This window comes from Stegostoma tigrinum, chromosome 9, assembly GCF_030684315.1.
Source record: "Stegostoma tigrinum isolate sSteTig4 chromosome 9, sSteTig4.hap1, whole genome shotgun sequence".
Lineage (NCBI taxonomy): Eukaryota > Metazoa > Chordata > Chondrichthyes > Orectolobiformes > Stegostomatidae > Stegostoma > Stegostoma tigrinum.
In genome coordinates, this window is record NC_081362.1 from 73,931,042 (window position 1) to 73,951,197 (window position 20,156).

Genomic DNA, 20,156 nt, shown 5'->3' on the forward strand with positions numbered 1-20,156 from the left:
GAACGCAGCCATCCGCCTCTGGTCTATTTTTCACCCTAACCCTGCAACCACAACTGCACCTGAAGGTGCTGATGATGATGACGATGACTCCTCTCAGCCCCTACATTAACAACAGAGTGATTTCAAAACCTCCTCCACCATCAAGCCATTTTTACATTTTTTTTTCAAGATAAGGTGTTAAGTTTACTTTTATTGCATTATTAGAATAATGTATTGTAAGTTTATTCAAATTGTGCTGTCCTTTCTGCTAGGTTTTTGAGTGATTTTTTTTGGTGATCTGCCCCTAATCACGGTTTTCCCATAGGCCCTGTTAGTTCCATTGTGTAACTTGCTATAACACAATGTTGCATCACATTATGGCAGAACCAACTCTAATTGCAGAGAGGGGATACCAAGTCACAAACAATATTGAGAGAGAGATGGATTGCATTGTGTCAGAAATATTAAGGAAAGAGCTTCTGGGGAGGTTACAGTGCATGCATGTGAATTTTGCAGTGTGATAAATAGGATTTGTCAGTTGCAGATTGACTTGTGCAATTCAACACTATAGTGACAACAGACTTGTCTCAAAGAAAGTCATTAAATATTCCAGGTGTAGGTGTGTAGGAAAGGAGGAAGTGAGACAGAATTGATTGAAGAGAATGTTATAGTCCTGGGAAGAAAGAGGGAGATTTCCACTTGGGTCACAGACAGAATCTATTTGGCTAGATATAAAAAGCAAAATAAAGAAGAATTGCATTGCTCAGAGTAATCTGTAGACAACCTACTAATGGTGAAGACGTAGAGGAGCAAATTTGTAAGGATATTAAAGAAGTGCAAGAATTATTGAGTAATTGTAATAGGAGGCTTTAATTGACTACAGATAAACTGTGTGTTGTGTAAAGGGCAGAGATGGGCAAGGGTCCTTAGAGTGTGTGCAGGAAAATTTTCTAAAGCAATAAATTTCCAGTTTGACGAGAAAGTAAGCATTGATGGACTGAGTATTGCAAGAGAGATATGCAAAGTGGATACATGTCAGTAGGGGACATTTAGGGTCAGAGATAGTCAGAACTGCCGATGCTGAAGTCTGAGATAACACAATGTGGAGCTGGAGGAACACAGCAGGCCAGGCAGTATCAGAGGAGCAGGAAAGCTGACCCGAAATATCAGCTTTGCATCTCCTCTGATGCTGCCTGGCCTGCTGTATTCCTCCAGTTCCACACTGTGTTATTTAGCGTCAGAAGTCTTTGAATCATAAAGATTTGATTTGATTGGCTATGGAAAAGGGCAAATAGCAATTACAAGTAAGAATAATTGACTAGGAGATAACCAGGTTCAATGAGTTAAGAATGGACCTAGTACAGATAAACTGAAATCCAAGGATAGGAGCCAAAATGTTAAATGCCTGTAGGAAAGATACATAATTGAAGTACTATCAAGGTATATTCCTCTGAAGGAGAAAGATAGCACAAACAAAAATAAAGCTCCCTGGATGAAAAAAGGGAGAGATATTAAGATGGAGCAGAAAAAGAGTGCTCATCACAGATATTGGGTGGACAGTACTATTGAGAACCAATCTGAATCTAAAAAGGTTCTGAAGAGAATTGAAAAGAAAATAAGAGAAAGAAAGAGAAAGACTGCAACTAACATAAAAGGGAACCCAAAAATCATTTCTGGACGTATAAATAATAGAGGGGTAGTAGAAGAAGGAGGGGTCTATTAGGGACTAAAAATGATATTTATGGATAAAGAGAAGGGATGTTGCTGAGATTTCAAATTAATACTTGGAGTAGCATCTTTCTTTTTGAAGCTTGCTGGTTATTTAAAGCACAGAGTACAGCATCTACTCAAGTGAAAAAGGGAGCATATTTTAGATATTGCCTGACTATCCTGCACTACAGGGAACTTATTAGCTTTCAGGTAATTCTTAGTTTCTGAAGCAGCCATGTTTGAAAACTCATTCCAGAAATGTAGAACTGGCAGGGGACCAACATGCTAAACTTAACTAATACTTGAACTTTGTCTTTGTATTCTTGACTTAATCGGTGATGTAAAATTTCCTGACTGCTTCAGCATACTACATCAAATATATGAAAATAAATAGAATAACATGTAACAGAACCAGTCTAATTATAGTGATTATGTTAAATGGTGGGTGTGTGGATGGGTATGTTCAGTTACCAATGCAGTCCTCCAAAACAATTTGCCTCTGCATATGACATCCAAATGTTCCTCTATGTCTAAGGACAGTCAGAAAATCCTGCCTTACTGTGCACTTAGCTGCTGATCCCAGAAACTATCCACTTCCACAAATATTGATTAAATTCAATTAAATGTTTTCACCGTCACTTCCATTGGAGGACTTCCAACTTTTTTACTTTGTTTAAGTGACAGTTTATTTTCTTTCATGGGCATGAGTGAACATCCTTCACAGCTCAGTATTACATATGAATGTATGGTCTGGCACACTGTGGGTGTACTAGGAATTGTAGGATAGAGTAGACATCACTCTGGTAAGCCAGTCACTTACCCCTAAATTTCTTTCCATTCAGTGAAAACCAGGATTTCTCATGAAATGAATGCAGTCTGCCCAGGGATAAAGATTCAGCCTGGTGACTGAGTACATTAGGTTATAAATTCATCTTTCAAGAACAAAGTGCATATTAAGATCAGAAATAAAAATTAAGTGTTGCAGAAGCTGAGCAGGTTTGGCAGCATTGGTGGAAAGAGAAAAAGAGATAACATTTTGAGTCTTGCATGACTCCTTCAGAATATTGCTGAAGGAGATTCACTGAACCTAAAACATTAACTGTTTCTCACTGCACAGATGCTACCAGAGTTGCAAAGTTTCTCCAGCACGTTTTGTTTTTATTTCTGAATGGCAGCATCTGCAGTATTTTGCCTTTTTATTACATTTTAGGCTGCCATAATTCAGTTGAGACAGATTAAAATTTTAATTTTTTTTGCAATATTTTTGCTTTTGATTCTGAGACTTGATGATATTTATACTCTTTAAATTGTTGATACTTGTGTAAACTGCAAGCTGAAGTGATAGTCTCCAACTATACTGAACTGCATACTGCTTTTGAACCCTGTGCCTTTGCTATTTTATTGCACTCCTGTTCTCTCCTATCTAATTATTTTCTAGGGCTCCAAGACCTGAGGAATTCCTTGCCTGCTTCATTGTTCCTTCCATCCTATAATCTCCAAACCTTTGAAGCTCTGCTTTAGCATCAGATAATAACTTTATGATTTACCTCACCTTCTCCTGCACTTCTTCATTTGGTAATGTAGTAGAATATGGATCTTGGTTGTTTCAGATTCTCAAATGCAAAATACTATACTTGATAAAATTTCACGCTCCGGTTAAAAAATATTAAACAACATAAAAATTATGTATCATAGTGACTAAAACTATTTTTCTCAATGATAATCTGACTGTTGACCATTTAACACTGGTACTCTTGTTCATTAGATCACCAGTTCAGCAGAGACAGAAGCAATTACTTCACAAAAGTTGGTTAAGGGCCATGCTTACTCTGTCACTGGAGCAGAAACAGTAAGTGTCAAATGGTGAAATTTCAATGCTCCTCTTTTTTAATTTCTCCAAAAATGTGTAAGAGTGATGCCTTTTCTCTTTGATATCTGCCAAATCCAACATACAGCTTATTGTCGAGGTGCACTAAGCCTTTGATACTCAGCTCATTGTCTGACATTGTCACTTACACCTGTCCCTTTAAATCTCAAAGATCTGGTATTTGATCATCCAGTTCCTATAGCAATTGTATAGCTGCTAAACTGCTCAAAAATCCTCTTACTTCTGCTTTTTAATCGATGTTCCCAACAGAACCCTTATTTTCTTCCAACTTGGCCACTTTATCAATTCTCAAGTCCAAACGGCACAGACATGAACATGACTGGAACATAATTGGTTTAGTGTCTTATTGCCACATCTGGCTGAACCATTCATCAACTTCATCCTGAGCTGCAAGATATTTTCTCTCCTCCAACTTGATAACCTATTTTTTGGCCGATACCTGTACGTTGATGTCCAACAGCAAGTGTCCTTTTGCCATTCCGCCATCCTCTTAACCGAATGCGCAAAGCCAGATTTTCTTCATGTAATGCCCATGCCCTAGCCTGAATTGCATCCTGTTTGAGATCAACTAATTCCGTACAGTCCAAGATTCCATCCCTGCGATCAATATTTGCAATGTGTTTTTAAAAAGCTTTTGTAGAGATCTGGACGATAATCTAATAAAATCAAATTTTCTGATATCAAACTCTGATGTAGAGAGGTGTTCATGGTGACTACTGTAGCAGGCTAATTGCAATTTAGATTTGTTATAATAACTTTACAACAAAAAGGCTAAAACTCAATAAGTTGATCAGAAGTAGGATGGTGGGTACACATATCTGAAACAGTATTATATGGAGACTGTGTTGAATACTGATGTTGTGATAATGGGAACTGCAGATGCTGGAGAATCCAAGGTAACAAAGTGTGAAGCTGGACGAACACAGCAGGCCCAGCAGCATCTCAGGAGCACAAAAGCTGACGTTTCGGGCCTAGACCCTTCATCAGAGACTCTCTCTGATGAAGGGTCTAGGCCCGAAACGTCAGCTTTTGTGCTCCTGAGATGCTGCTTGGCTTGCTATGTTCATCCAGCTTCACACTTTGTTATCTTGAATACTGATGCTAATCTTTCTTAAATTTAAAAAGATTATTCAATTTTGCTAGCTGCTGAAGATTATCCTCATCCTTCAGGTGCATCAACTTGGCATTCTCAAGAAGGCCAATACCTTCCGGGTTACAGTAGGGTAGTTGTGCACTTCAGAAAATTGGGTGAACTGTGCTCATTAATTGTTTATACAAATCTGTTTTGTTCCTGCAATATTCAACTGTCTTGAACTTTCTCTCAACATGAATAGACATGTAGAAATGGATCATTTGACCTACTGATGAATGTAGATTGTTTGTTTGTTTCCTGTCAATTGAATGAAATTTTACTCTCAGTCAAAATTGAGTGGATCAAAATTAAAATATTTAGTGCCGCAGCATAAGGAGTTGTTTTTTTGTCCATGTTTGTAGCATGGAGCTATGGATACATTTAGTCAAAAGATGTAAAAAACCTTTGAGGTCGTGAGTGCTTGAAAACTACCCATCCACTTCAATTTGTAGCGTCAGTGATATTTCACAACGTGGTCATATCACTAATGAATTATACAAAAGTCTTCTTACATTGGGACAGAAAAGCTAATTATGAGTCCTGAAAGATAAATGCTTCAGCCAAAAACCTGAAGTAACTGCTTTTCATTTTTTTCCTAGTGTGTACTTCACATCCAGCTGTGAATATTAATTCCTGACACCACAGGTGAAAAAGAAACATTATGGGACTGTCCTTGTATTTTAACCCTTACAGGTGAATTATCAAGGTGATGAAGAGAAACTGATCCGAATCAGGAACCCTTGGGGTCAAGTGGAATGGACTGGAAGCTGGTGTGACGAGTAGGTTCTTTTGGTTATATAGACTTGCATTTCTGCTGCAATTACTGTCTTGTTGAAATTGTCACAATGAATTTATCCTTCAGAATCTTACACTTGCATGCCAACAGACAGTTTGTGAGTGACAAACCAGACCTTTGTACCATAGCCTAAATATACGTAATGTAAACATTACAAGCCACTCCTTTCCCACTGTTGCACAGTGACAGATGCATTATAGCAACTCTCCAAGGATCTTTGATCAGCTTCTTCTAAGCCTATACCCTGTACTACTTAGAAGAACAAGAGCTGGGGCACTTGGGAGTATGAGCTCCTGTACACTCCCCTTAATGTCTCTCACCAACATGGTTTAGAACTATGACACTATTCCTTCATCAATGTTGAACCAAAATCCTGAAAGTGCCTTCCTAACAGCACAGTACTTAACATCACATAGAATATACCAGTTCAAGAAGGAGCTTACCACCAACTTCTCAAGGGCAACTGAGGATGGGCAATAAATATTCAAATCTCATGAATAAATTTAAAAAACATTAATCATTCACTATGAATAATTTAACAGCAACAGAAGAGAATTGCAAGGAATATACCTTTATCAGAGCAGCTATCATGATATCCATTAAGCTTTTGAAGTCAATGATATTGCATTATCAGGTCAAGAGGGGGATCTTCAATATGCTGGAGCTTCAGTGTACGCATAGTTGTTGGCCCTTTGGTTGTTTCATAATTTCTTCATGAAGAAAAGCCAATTTTGAAGAGATGGCCTCAGCTATATTGGAGACATTAATACTTGAGGGGGGTTATCAGAGGGACTATTGATCTCAGAACTTCAGTGACTTTCTTACCTTACGATCCTGAAGAAGAAAAACGTATTTAGTTTAAGTATCCTCGAACATCAGTACAGCTCAAATCTCTATCTCTGCACGATTGTGACCAAAGTAAACACTGACTGATTGTTGTTATGAAACTGGTGCACAATTTCCTGTACAATTTTATGAACACCAAAGCACAACAAACATGTACAAAGTCTTTTATTTCAATAAACAGAAAAGTGAACAGTTGTAAATCTATTCTTTTCTCACACTGAGATTCCCCCAAGGGCTAAACTTACTTTTCCTACCCCCAGATGCAAAATGGGATTCACAATTGTGAGAGGAACTTGGGATTTGATCTAATGCATGAATGAAAGGAAATATATTTTGCACCACTCTTGAAGCTTTTCTAATCCTGTAAATCAAAGAAAGATAAATCCAGCCCTTTCAAAAAAATATGCATTATATATAACTCAAATCAATAAATTACATACAGGACTCCAACGTCAGCTGCATTGTTCCCAAGAGTTTAAGCATATTGGCAAAGGCGTGTTGCCAGCTGTATAAACAATTAATCTTGTTGTAATGAAAGCTGGTGTTTTTTTTTTACTCACATATCATTTCCTACAAATTGTACCAACATGACTTCTTTTTCCCAATTATTCACCTTATCACAGGGCACCTGAGTGGGATTGCATCCCTGGTGAAGAAAGAGATCGACTGTGTGATGAATCCGAAGATGGAGAATTCTGGTAAAGTAAATTCAGATGTTCGAGAGAATAGATTCAGAAGGCAAAGTTCATTTGTCTGTGAGGACTTAAGAAGGGGTGAGCTGAGAGAAGATTCTAGAGCTTCTCTAGGTTATGGCAAGAATTGAGCAAAGCTCATGAAAACAGAAAAATGGGAATTTTTAAATTTCAAATTTGAGAACTAAATTAGCCTAGTAAAGATTGGGTTGACAGGCAAGTGGGACATAGTAAGGATTTGATATTGGCAGTATGTACGGATGAGCTACAGTTAAGAGGATAGAGAACAGGAGATTAGTTAGGTGCATAAGGGGATAAAATGAGAGAAAATAACGTAGCCATACAGTCTCAGAGATAATGGGAACTGCAGTTGGTGGAGAATCCAAGATAATAAAATGTGAGGCTGGATGAACACAGCAGGCCAAGCAGCATCTCAGGAGCACAAAAGCTGACGTTTCGGGCCTAGACCCTTCATCAGAGAGGGGGATGGGGTGAGGGTTCTGGAATAAACAGGGAGAGAGGGGGAGGCGGACCGAAGATGGAGAGAAAAGAAGATAGGTGGAGAGAGTATAGGTGGGGAGGTAGGGAGGGGATAGGTCAGTCCAGGGAAGATGGACAGGTCAAGGAGGTGGGATGAGGTTAGTAGGTAGGAGATGGGGGTGCGGCTTGGGGTGGGAGGAAGGGATGGGTGAGAGGAAGAACAGGTTAGGGAGGCAGAGACAGGTTGGACTGGTTGTGTGGTGCAGTGGGTGGAGGGGACGAACTGGGCTGGTTTAGGGATGCGGTGGGGGAAGGGGAGAATTTGAAGCTGGTGAAGTCCACATTGATACCATTAGGCTGCAGGGTTCCCAAGCGGAATATGAGTTGCTGTTCCTGCAACCTTCGGATGGCATCATTGTGGCACTGCAGGAGGCCCATGATGGACATGTCATCTAAAGAATGGGAGGGGTAGTGGAAATGGTTTGCGACTGGGAGGTGCAGTTGTTTGTTGCGAACCGAGCGGAGGTGTTCTGCAAAGCGGTCCCGAAGCCTCCGCTTGGTTTCCCCAATGTAGAGGAAGCCACACCGGGTACAATGGATGCAGTATACCACATTGGCAGATGTGCAGGTGAACCTCTGCTTAATGTGGAATGTCATCTGGGGGCCTGGGATAGGGGTGAGGGAGGAGGTGTGGGGGCAAGTGTAGCATTTCCTGCGGTTGCAGTGGAAGGTGCCGGGTGTGGTGGGGTTGGAGGGCAGTGTGGAGCGAACAAGGGAGTCACGGAGAGAATGGTCTCTCCGGAAAGCAGACAGGGGTGGGGATGGAAAAATGTCTAGGGTGGTGGGGTCGGATTGTAGATGGCGGAAGTTTCGGAGGATGATGCGTTGTATCCGGAGGTTGGTGGGGTGGTGTGTGAGAACGAGGGGGATCCTCTTTTGGTGGTTGTGGCGGGGGCGGGGTGTGAGGGATATGTTGCGGGAAATACGGGAGACGCGGTCAAGGGCGTTCTCGATCACTGTGGGGGGAAAGTTGCGGTCCTTGAAGAACTTGGACATCTGGGATGTGCGGGAGTGGAATGTCTTATCGTGGGAGCAGATGCGGCGGAGGCGGAGGAATTGGGAATAGGGGATGGAATTTTTGCAGGAGGGTGGGTGGGAGGAGGTGTATTCTAGGTAGCTGTGGGAGTCGGTGGGCTTGAAAAGGACATCAGTGACAAGTTGGTTGCCTGAGATGGAGACTGAGAGGTCCAGGAAGGTGAGGGATGTGCTGGAGATGGCCCAGGTGAACTGAAGGTTGGGGTGGAAGGTGTTGGTGAAGTGGATGAACTGTTCGAGCTCCTCTGGGGAGCAAGAGGCGGCGCCGATACAGTCATCAATGTACCGGAGGAAGAGGTGGGGTTTGGGGCCTGTGTAGGTGCGGAAGAGGGACTGCTCCACGTAACGTACAAAGAGGCAGGCATAGCTGGGGCCCATGCGGGTGCCCATGGCCACCCCCTTAGTCTGTAGGAAGTGGGAGGAGTCAAAAGAGAAGTTGTTGAGGGTGAGGACGAGTTTGGCTAGGCGGATGAGGGTGTTGGTGGAGGGGGACTGGTTGGGCCTGCGGGACAGGAAGAAGCGGAGGGCCTTGAGGCCATCTGCATGCGGGACTGGACGTCCATGATGAATTTGAGGTGTTGGGGGCCAGGGAATTGGAAGTCCTGCAGGAGGTGGAGGGCGTGGGTGGTGTCACGGACGTAGGTATGGAGTTCCTGGACCAAAGGGGAGAAAATGGAGTCCAGATAGGTGGAGATGAGTTCGGTGGGGCAGGAGCAGGCTGAGACGATGGGTCGACCAGGGCAGGCAGGTTTGTGGATTTTGGGAAGGAGATAGAAACGGGCCGTGCAGGGTTGGGGAACAATGAGGTTGGAGGCTGTGGGTGGGAGGTCCCCTGAGGTGATGAGGTCATGAATGGTGTTGGAGATGATGGTTTGGTGCTCGGGGGTGGGGTCATGATCGAGGGGGCGGTAGGAGGAGGTGTCGGAGAGTTGGCGTCTGGCCTCAGCGATGTAGAGGTCAGTGCGCCATACAACACTGCGCCACCCTTGTCTGCGGGTTTGATGGTGAGGTTGGGGTTGGAGCGGAGGGAGCGGAGGGCTGCCCGTTCTACAGGGGAGAGGTTGGACTGGGTGAGATGGGTGGAGAGGTTGAGGCGGTTAATGTCTCGACGACAATTGGAGATGAAGAGGTCGGGGGAGGGTAGGAGGCCTGGGTGTGGTGTCCAGGAGGAGGACTTGTGTTGGAAGCGGGTGAAGGGGTCAGTGGAGGGAGGGTTAGCTCCCGGTTGAAGAAGTAGGCATGGAGGCGAAGGCGGCGGAAAAACTGCTCTATGTCCAATCGTGACTGGTATTCGTTGATGTGTGGTTGTAGGGGGACAAAGCCCCTAACTAAGGACTGACCGTTCGTCCTCAGTCAGTGGGAGGTCTGGGGGGATGGTGAAGATGCGGCAGGGTTCTGTGCGGTTGTCTCCTCTGGGGTTGCTGGCTGTGGAGGTTGTGGACAGAGCGATGAGGTCGTCGGCCATGGGCGGGGTTCCGTCGGCGTCAGCCGTGGGCGGGATTCTGTTGGCGGTTGGAGTATCAGGGTGGGCGGCAGCAGTTGCGGTGAGGGTGGTGTGTGAGGTGTTGTAACTGGAAGTGTAGGCGGTGACTGCAGCAGCGGTCCCGGAAGTGGTGTGGCCGGCGGAGGCGGATGTGACGTCATCGGTGGGGGCTCCGGCCGTGTCCTCATGGTCAATGGCGGCGGGTGCATGGTGGGGGAGGGGCAGGGACTGTAACTTTCCCCCCACAATGATTGAGAACGCCCTTGACCGCGTCTCCCGTATTTCCCGCAACACATCCCTCACACCCCGCCCCCGCCACAACCGCCAAAAGAGGATCCCCCTCGTTCTCACACATCACCCCACCAACCTCCGGATACAACACATCATCCTCCGAAACTTCCGCCATCTACAATCCGACCCCACCACCCAAGACATTTTTCCATCCCCACCCCTGTCTGCTTTCCGGAGAGGCCACTCTCTCCATGACTCCCTTGTTCGCTCCACACTGCCCTCCAACCCCACCACACCCGGCATCTTCCCCTGCAACCGCAGGAAATGCTACACTTGCCCCCACACCTCCTCCCTCACCCCTATCCCAGGCCCCCAGATGACATTCCACATTAAGCAGATGTTCACCTGCACATCTGCCAATGTGGTATACTGCATCCGCTGTACCCGGTGCGGCTACCTCTACATTGGGGAAACCAAGCGGAGGCTTGGGGACCGCTTTGCAGAACACCTCCGCTCGGTTCGCAACAAACAACTGCACCTCCCAGTCGCAAACCATTTCCACTCCCCCTCCCATTCTTTAGATGACATGTCCATCATGGGCCTCCTGCAGTGCCACAATGATGCCACCCGAAGGTTGCAGGAACAGCAACTCATATTCCGCTTGGGAACCCTGCAGCCTAATGGTATCAATGTGGACTTCACCAGCTTCAAAATCTCTCCTTCCCCCACCACATCCCTAAACCAGCCCAGTTCGTCCCCTCCCCCCACTGCACCACACAACCAGCCCAGCTCTTCCCCTCCACCCACTGCATCCCAAAACCAGTCCAACCTGTCTCTGCCTCCCTAACCTGGGTTATAGGGGGATAGTTCTGGGTGGGATGCTTCAAGGGGCAGTGTGGACGTGTTGGGCTGAAGGGCCTGTTTCCACACCATAGGGAATCTAATCTAAAAATCTAACCTGTTCTTCCTCTCACCCATCCCTTCCTCCCACCCCAAGCCGCACCTCCATCTCCTACCTACTAACCTCATCCCACCTCCTTGACCTGTCCATCTTCCCTGGACTGACCTATCCCCTCCCTACCTCCCCACCTATACTCTCTCCACCTATCTTCTTTTCTCTCCATCTTCGGTCCGCCTCCCCCTCTCTCCCTGTTTATTCCAGAACCCTCACCCCATCCCCCTCTCTGATGAAGGGTCTAGGCCCGAAACGTCAGCTTTTGTGCTCCTGAGATGCTGCTTGGCCTGCTGTGTTCATCCAGCCTCACATTTTATTATCTTAGTCATACAGTCTTTCTGATTTGGATCAAGGCCACTATAGTACAGATTACTGAGAATTAAATGGAACATTGCAAAAGTAAAACTACAACTGGAGCACTGTAATCAGGTGCTATATTTTGAGAAGGAATGTCTTTGAAGGAATACAGTGTGGATTTATCAGAATTATTCCTGGACTTAAGAGTTGTAAATTATGAGGAAAGATTACTTAAACTAGGATTGTGTTCCTGGAATTTAGAAAATTGAAGTGTGAGATGATTGATATTTTCACAATATTAAAACACTTTAAAACATTATATGAAACCAATGTGATAGATCGAGAGAAACAATTTTGCATTTCAGAGAGTGTAAAAGGGTGTGGGTAGTGTAGTCCAAAATCAGAGTTAGACCATTCAAGACCGAAATTTGTACACATATCATGGTAGAAACTTGGAACTTACCCCCATAAAAGACAAGAATTAGCTTTATTGTCATATGTATTCACATGAGTACAGTGAAAGGCTTACAAGTCGTCACTTATGGCACCATCTTGGGTATCAAGGTACCTAGGTATGGATTCTTAAGTACAAATTTTTAGGGGAAAAAATAAAAAAAATAATAAAAATGAGCACGCCAGCAGTAAATTAGGAAAAGAGAGATACAATTGTTCAGAATAATAGTCCGTCCAACCCACCTTGAGGCCAGGAGTCCGAGTCCGCGCTGAGGCCAGGCGTTTGATGAAATGTTGCTTTGAAGATGGACGTTGAATAGATTTTTGTTAACCAAAGTCATTAGGGTACATGAAGCACAGGAGTTAGGTTGTAGATTATTACTTCATAGGATAGTGGAACGGGCTGCAGATGTTTAATGATTTACTTGCAATGTACAGGCATGGATGTCAGTTACATGCAGAAATATTCCAAGTCTGTTCATCTTGGACTTGAGGTAGTGAAAAAAAGTGGAACGCAACAAAGTACGTCTGGTTGGAAGAGTGATGCGAATGGTATTGAGTTGTTAGATAAGGTCTCGATTCCACACAAGTCACTTCTTACTCTGGGTGCCTCTTCCTATCCTTCACCTCCAACCCCACCCCACACCATCCCCTATATGCTGCCGATGCCAATTCTTATGAGTTGGTATATCTTGATTTTCACAAGAGATAATTTAAGTGAGGGGAGGTCGATGACGTGCAAGCAGAACATTTTATAAGTTCAAGTTCACAAAATCTTAAATGAGGTACTTTAGCTGGTTAAGACTATATTCAAAATATATAACTAAAAGACTGCTATAGACTAATGAAATATAAGATCCCAAGAAGAAATTATTGACCCTGTCTAAAATCTTAGTGTCAGTTAGATTTCTGTATGCACGATTGGATCTTCAAATTAGGCAGGATATTAAGAGTTTAGAGAGCATACAACGCTGATTCATTAGTGTGCTGTCTAGTGTGAGGAAATATGAAATGAAGAAGCTTGAGAAATTGCAACTGTTTTTGAAAGAACCATAACAATTCAGTAAAAATGTTTAAAATTCTGCTTGCTGAAAGAGTAAATTGAAACACATTGCTTCCAGTAAATTGAGAACTTTAGAAGAAGAGACTTACGGTTGCAAGATTAAAACTGAATAATATGTCAAAAAGTTTTTATTACAGGACCGCTGAGGCTTTGAGCTGCTGTAATGTTAGTGACTAAGATAGAAACCATATCAATATTAAGGAAAGAAAAACAGAAATTGCTGGAAAACCTCAGCAGGCCTGGCAGCATCTGTGGAGAGAAATCAGTTATCGTTTCATGTCTAGTGACTTTTCTTCAGAGTTCTGAAGAAGGGTTACTGGTCTCAAAACATTAACTCTGATTTCTCTCCACAGATGCTGCCAGACCTGCTGAGGTTTTCCAGCAATTTCTGTTTTTGTTTCTGATTTTCAGCATCTGAAGTTCTTTTGGTTTTTCGTTCAATGTTAAAGAATATAGCCTGCTAAAATAAGGGAAATAAAAAGGTGTAGGAATAGAGGAAAGGCTAACATAACAGTGGGACTAATATGACAGGCCACATATAGGGTACAAACCCACTGGACTATTTGGTTGAAGTGCCTGTTTTGTGTTGTAATTCCCATGTAAGCATAATTCTAATTTGATTAAAGATAGAAGTGAGAAAATTTTTTAACAAAACTCAGTTAGTTCTTTGTTGAAGACAATTAAGTGTCTTTTTGTCCACAGTTCTCTTTAAGTTTTTGTTGGCTCACCCCCAATCTTCTTCCAGGATGTCATTTACCGACTTTCTCCAGAATTTCTCACGAGTGGAAATCTGCAATCTCACTCCTGACACACTTAGCAGTGATGAAGTTCACAAGTGGAGCATGATGATATATAATGGCACTTGGAGGTCTGGATCTACTGCAGGAGGATGTCGAAACTATCCAAGTATGAAATTTCAATTTCTATCTGTTCTCCATGGCGTTGTCTTTGTATGGAGTTCAATTTACACATTAAGCAACTTAATAAATGAACACAGGTCACATTGGTACTCAGTTGAGTGAACATTAACATTATTAAATATAACTGTGTTTATATCAGACAGGATAGGAGAGAACATCTGAGACCATCTGCACTCTGCTTCAGGTTCCATCTTGTTCTGCTGTATTGTGACATTACTGGTGGCATAATCGCTAATCTCGCATCTTCTCCGCCTATGTAGTTTACTAACATGCAGTTTGATATGAGATTCTTTTGAATTTGCTTGGAAGATACTTTAATGACAAGAAAGTTTAATTTTCCTTGAGTGGCTGATGCTTCAAGGTCAGCTGTTACTGCAGTACATCTTTCTTTTCAGTCAAATCTGTACTGATCAGTCCACAATACCGCAGTTGAATATATTTTTAAAATAGCTCTGTGATCTCTTGAAACCACCTTCCCACCAGTAATGACAACACTTTCGTTCAAATAACCAATGGTCTATCAAAGTCTAATGTTGGTTTCCCTTCACACATTCTGTTTCTTTTTCTACTTTTTTTTATTGGGTTACCTCCTTTTAAAAAGTGATTTGATTAATATGGGTGGTAAAATACAGTGTTATATGACATATTATTTTTCTGTTTCTAACTAGCAATGAACAAATGATACCGTCTGTCTTTCCCTTTTAGAATGATTTGCATGGTGTTATGATCTCAATTGATGTTGTTACTGGACAAGGCAGATCCCTATTGATATCTAGCTTAGATATCATAGATCATTGTTTGATTTCTGTTGTTTTAACAAAGTTGTCCTTCACTGAAACATGAGTTGAACAATAAAACAGAAGTTTATTGCACAAAAAAATGAAGATATAATAGAACAAACCAAACTATTTTCATTTAATGCAAATTTGATTGTTCAAAATAGACAGTAAAATACAATTCTATTAATCCCAACAACACCCTTTTACTCATGCCAATGAAGATTTCCTTCTCTGTCACACCTATAGGATTTACGTCACTGATGCTTCAGTTCCCGATTTTGAGAATCTGATAGCCTCTACCTTGAATCTTCATACAACTGAGTTTAGACTTTCTCAGCTGCAAATAATCCCCTTCAGGACCTTAAACAGACATTTCTGGAACTTTGAAATCAGTCATGTTACACTGTCATAACCTATTTCTTAACAGATCAAAAATATCTCCCTTCTTCAGGAGAAACTGTTTTACACATCCAGCTTCAACCAGGACGTCCACTAACTCAAACCAGAAGACTTTGCAAAATAACCAAGTGTGGAGCTGGATGAACACAACAGGCCAAGCAGCATCTTAGGAGCACAAAAGCTGATGTTTCAGGCCTAGACCCTTCATCAGAAAAAAAGGGTATTTCCCCTGAGTCAATTAAAAAAAGGACAATTTCTGTTCCTTCTCATTGAAGCCCAATGAATAACACTGTCTTTACTCTGTTGACTTGTTAAAACTTCCCCAATGTAAATAAATTCCCGTTAGTCTGCAAAACAATACCCGTCTCTTTTTTTTAAAAAAAACAAAGCAAAGCCTCAGAAAGACTTAGAAATTAATTGTTTAGCTCCTTCATGCACACACAGACCAAATCCCACATATCATTGGCAATGTTCTTTCTAAGGTATGTGGCTGCTTGCTTTCTGATACTCTGTGCACAGCATTCGGTGTTGGCATACTGATTGCAGCACTGACCTCCAATTCTAGAAGTCTCAGCCATGCACTGACCTTGTCTCATATAGCCAGTAAGGAAATCAGAGGCAATGCTGTCCATCAGTTCAAGATATAAACTCTAAAATAAATAAGGCTAAAATAATCTCACAGATTACATCACACTAGCATCAATTATTGAAAGACTTATCTCATTCAGAACTGGTTTCCATTTATAGGAACATTTTGGACAAACCCTCAATTTAAAATCCAGCTGGATGAAGCAGATGATGATCCTGCAGATGACGACGATAAATGTAGCTTTCTGGTTGGCGTGATTCAGAAGAATCGTAGAAAGCAAAGAAAAATGGGTCAAGACATGCATACTATAGGCTTTGCTATCTATGAGGCAGGTTTAAGGAGCTTCCTTACTTATTATGATCTCATAAAATAAGTTAAAGGGTAAAAAATAAGTAACAGTTACTGTTGTGCTGATTTACATATAGCTGTTCAGACATTTGATGAAAAGGAAAATAAATGAGTATCATAAACCTAATGCTGCAGATTGTTGAGACTGTCAAGATAGTGCTTCACTGAAATATAATTTTTCCCTTGGTCAGAGGTTGGGACTTTCTCTGCAGAGTGTATGGCTCTGTTTTCACACTCACTTGTGTAAAAATATTGGCAGCCACCAGTGCAAATCTACTTAGATTGCTCTGTATCAAAGAATCTAATTTTGTGGTGCAGACATTAGTTCTGTCATTTCTGCATTTGTGAAATGTTGTATGGGATCATTGTTGTTACAGCACCTAAAAACATGATTTCAGTTGAGCTCAAAATTTTTTTAAAATTACATAAATTTATAACTGTCTTTAGATACCTTTGGACTTACGTTCTTGTCTTTCTTAACTCCACAGGTCCCTGACGAGGTGTGTATAAATAAGATCCAGGTTACAACACTAATTAGATCTCTATAAGATGGTAGTATTTTCTTAGTTTCTAATATTACTCTGAATTTCGTCCCATTAATCTTAAACAAAGTAAAAAAGTACTGCAGATGTTGGAAATAAGAAGCAAAAGCAGAAATTGCTAGGAAAACTCGCAAGTCTGGCAACATCTGTGAAGAGAAAGCAAAATTTATGTTTCGGGTTCAGTGACCCTTCCTCAGAAGTGAAGAAGTCAAACTCCTAGAATTTTTTCCACAATAAGCAGTTACATTTTGGAAGAGTATCCTTTTGGTACAGTAGATCTCCATTTTGACCTGATCAATAAATGTATTTTTTGTCTGAAAGGGCTGGATGTCATCTGATTTTTCTTGTCCCTTTGACTATCCCTACCAAAACCACATGCTGAGGAGAATTTTAACAGTGAAATGGGCACAGACTGGCAAATACTCCGCTGCTTCTGTTGTTTTCCTGATAATGTTGCTTTCATTGTGAATTTTTTAATATCTAGATTGTGATAATATTTCGAAAGAATTGTAAAAGCAGAAATAGGTTAATGTCATTTTCTTTTATTTGTACATAGTATAAAGACCGAACTAATATTCAGCTGAGGAGAGATTTTTTCATGACACATGCAGCCAGCGCGAGATCTGAAACCTTCATCAATCTGCGAGAGGTCATGAACCGTCTTGCTCTTGAACCTGGACAGTATTTCATTGTACCATCCACTTTTGAGCCACATAAAAATGGAGATTTTGCAATTCGTGTATTTACAGAGAAACAAACTGATGTTCAGTGAGTATAAACAATACAGACTTAGATAAGAACAAATGCCATGAAAGGCCATGACAGCTTGCTTTTCTTAATGCAAGCATTTTAAGTCAAGCGCGGGTAGTAATGTCAAAAGCTGCTTCCATTCATCAGCTGTAGCCTCTGTGGAAAGACAGTGGAAACTCACCATGCGTATGACCAAATCTCTCTCCTCTTGACCTCTTCTACATGAAATTAAATGGAAGTGTAAATAATGCATGAAGAATTTAGAGAAGCTGGAATTCTGTTTTTTGAGCAGAATAGTTTAAAGGATGTTTAATGTTCAAAATTTAGGTGGATTTTCATGGAGAAAACCATTTTTAGCTGGCAGGAAAGTTAGTACACCAATGACAAAGTTTTTAGACAATTGGCAAAAGAAGCAGAAGGGAGACAAAATTTATTTTTATACATTGTGTTATTATGCTATCATCCGGAATGCGGAATGCCTGAAAGCTAAGCAGAAACGGACTCAGCAGTAAGTTTCCTCTCAGAATTGGAAATGTACTAAAAGGGGAAGTTTTCACGGCCAGGAGGGAAGAGCTGTAATAGAGTTAATTGAGCATCTGTTTGAATGAGCCTCCTTTTGTGCCATTTGATCAGAGGTAATTTTATGTTTAATTGCCCAGCATTCATCCTTCAGAAGAAAATGTTTCTACATGAAAACACTGCCCACATTCTGTAAATGATATTTCTCCTTTTTGTCTGAAATTGAAATTCTATTCTTGTATAGTATTGCTAAATCTCAGACTCATCATTTTTGTGCATAGATAAGTATTTTAATTCTACCCTAAATATCTACAAATTTGTGCAAATAATTAATTTGGTCTTCACAAAATCATGCTGGAATTAAATCAACAGTGATTCTTTGGGTTTGCATTTGTTAAAATCTGAACCATGCAGGTGAGGAAGGTGCCAGTTTTGATTCCCAGCCTGTGTTAGTCATTCGTAACCAGGAGACACTATACTTTATCTCTATCACACAGAATGTTAAACTTGGCAAGGTTTCCTTTCTGATTCCTCTCTTGAGTCCTGTGTTAGAAAAGTCTGCAGCCTGGTCAAATGTGAGCTCGAACTCCTTTGTGATACACTTCATTGTAAAATACCCTGGAAGCAGCTTCTGGCCAGACAGTTTCACATGAAGAATATCCCACATGTGCCACTGCATTTCCTTCAGGCATGGGTCCTGTACATTTAAGTGCAATGTACTCAGGATACATGGAACACGTCTGAAAGATTCATTGCAAGTAATATGTATCATTTCCAATATTACAGAGTGATAGATGTTGAGGTTGATGCAAGACTGGAAGATGAGGAGGTACGTATGATTATAATTGTCTTTTTTTGAGTTGTTATAGGACCTGTTGTGATTTTGCTTATCCTTAATGTTAAAAACATCATTCTGAAATATCACCAACAACACATCCTAACTCTTACTGACATTTTTGCTGTCCTGACTTGCAGTGGTATAAAATCCAATGTCTATAACGCTACCATTTGCGTGATTTTTTTCTTAGGAGTGTCCTTCTGCCACTGTAGATGCCTACCTTCTGGTTCATACTATGTGACTACTTGAACTTTGTGACTGTGTATTGTCTGACTATACTCTGAATGCTGGGAATCACAACAGGCTTATAAGATGACTAAGTGGAGGTTGGGGAAAAACTGGAGAACTAGATAGAATACCCTGAAGAGGAAAGTTTGATTCAAAAAAAATCTGAAGGTCATGATCAAAGTTTATTTTGTTTCAGTCAGACTGCAACTTGAGTCATGGATCCAGTTCTGACTAATGAGAGAACCAAACATACGAGGCAGGGCAGAGAAGGGTTACAAGGCTGATTCCTAAGTAAGACCAAAGAAACTTGGATTGTTTAGATCTGAAAGGGCAGACTAAAGAGGCAATCATATAAATGTTGTATTTCTGATTATAAATAGAATAAAAAGGTAGAATATGATATATAATGTTAAACTAAAGCAACAGATAGGACAAAAGTTTGATGGTTCAAACAACTCAAAGACTATTAAGGACTCTCATTAAATTATTTGCACAACAGGATCAATGTGTGGAACAGTCTCAATAGTGAGGGCAAAACCCTGGAATAATTAAAGGAACAATTTGTATGCTGGTAGGATGAAAAAGATAACTTCAGTCTGATTTGATGACATCAGATGGATTAAATGACCTTCCCTACCTGTAATTTCCATGCTATTTGTTGTTGATATTTGAGGCATATTGACAGCTCACCCTCTCATGCTACCTGTGGAATCTGATCTTATTTGTTGGTTACCAATGAGATACATAAAGGGTTTTGATTGCTTCCTTCTGACATTGAATGTGGAGGGAGTGGGTGGGAAAGAAACTCCCAGAGCATGTGAGGCGTGTTGGGCTTAGACCCACACACATTACTTTATGCAGTGGTACATGGGAACAGATTTTGAGTTCGACCACAGTTTGACATTTTGGTTCCTGAGCAAAGGCTTAATCAGAGACATAGTTGTTTGCGGTTCTGTGCTTTCTTGAAGGCTATTTCAAGCTGTAGGTGGATATAGTCAGGGCACAGCTCCTCATTTCTTCTGCTGAGGATGAGTAGTCCTTGACAAAGTCAGTGTATGGCCTGGCTTCCCTTACAAAATAATGGCTGTGATAAATGGAACTGGGACCCTTCTCTGACCCCTCGGTTTTGGTTAGGATGGTATAG

At 41.5% G+C, this 20,156-nt stretch overlaps 1 protein-coding gene across 1 annotated transcript in view; it reads left to right on the forward strand.

Annotated features, from left to right (window-relative positions):
* LOC125454875 (calpain-2 catalytic subunit-like) overlaps positions 1–20,156 on the forward strand; it is a 79,568-nt gene that overhangs the window by 40,945 nt on the left and 18,467 nt on the right. The window contains exons 6-13 of the mRNA XM_059648625.1: positions 3,455–3,538; positions 5,403–5,488; positions 6,975–7,049; positions 13,846–14,006; positions 15,946–16,115; positions 16,624–16,635; positions 17,234–17,445; positions 18,733–18,775. Of these exons, the coding sequence (XP_059504608.1) occupies positions 3,455–3,538; positions 5,403–5,488; positions 6,975–7,049; positions 13,846–14,006; positions 15,946–16,115; positions 16,624–16,635; positions 17,234–17,445; positions 18,733–18,775 (843 nt within the window). The remainder of the gene's footprint in view (positions 1–3,454; positions 3,539–5,402; positions 5,489–6,974; positions 7,050–13,845; positions 14,007–15,945; positions 16,116–16,623; positions 16,636–17,233; positions 17,446–18,732; positions 18,776–20,156) is intronic.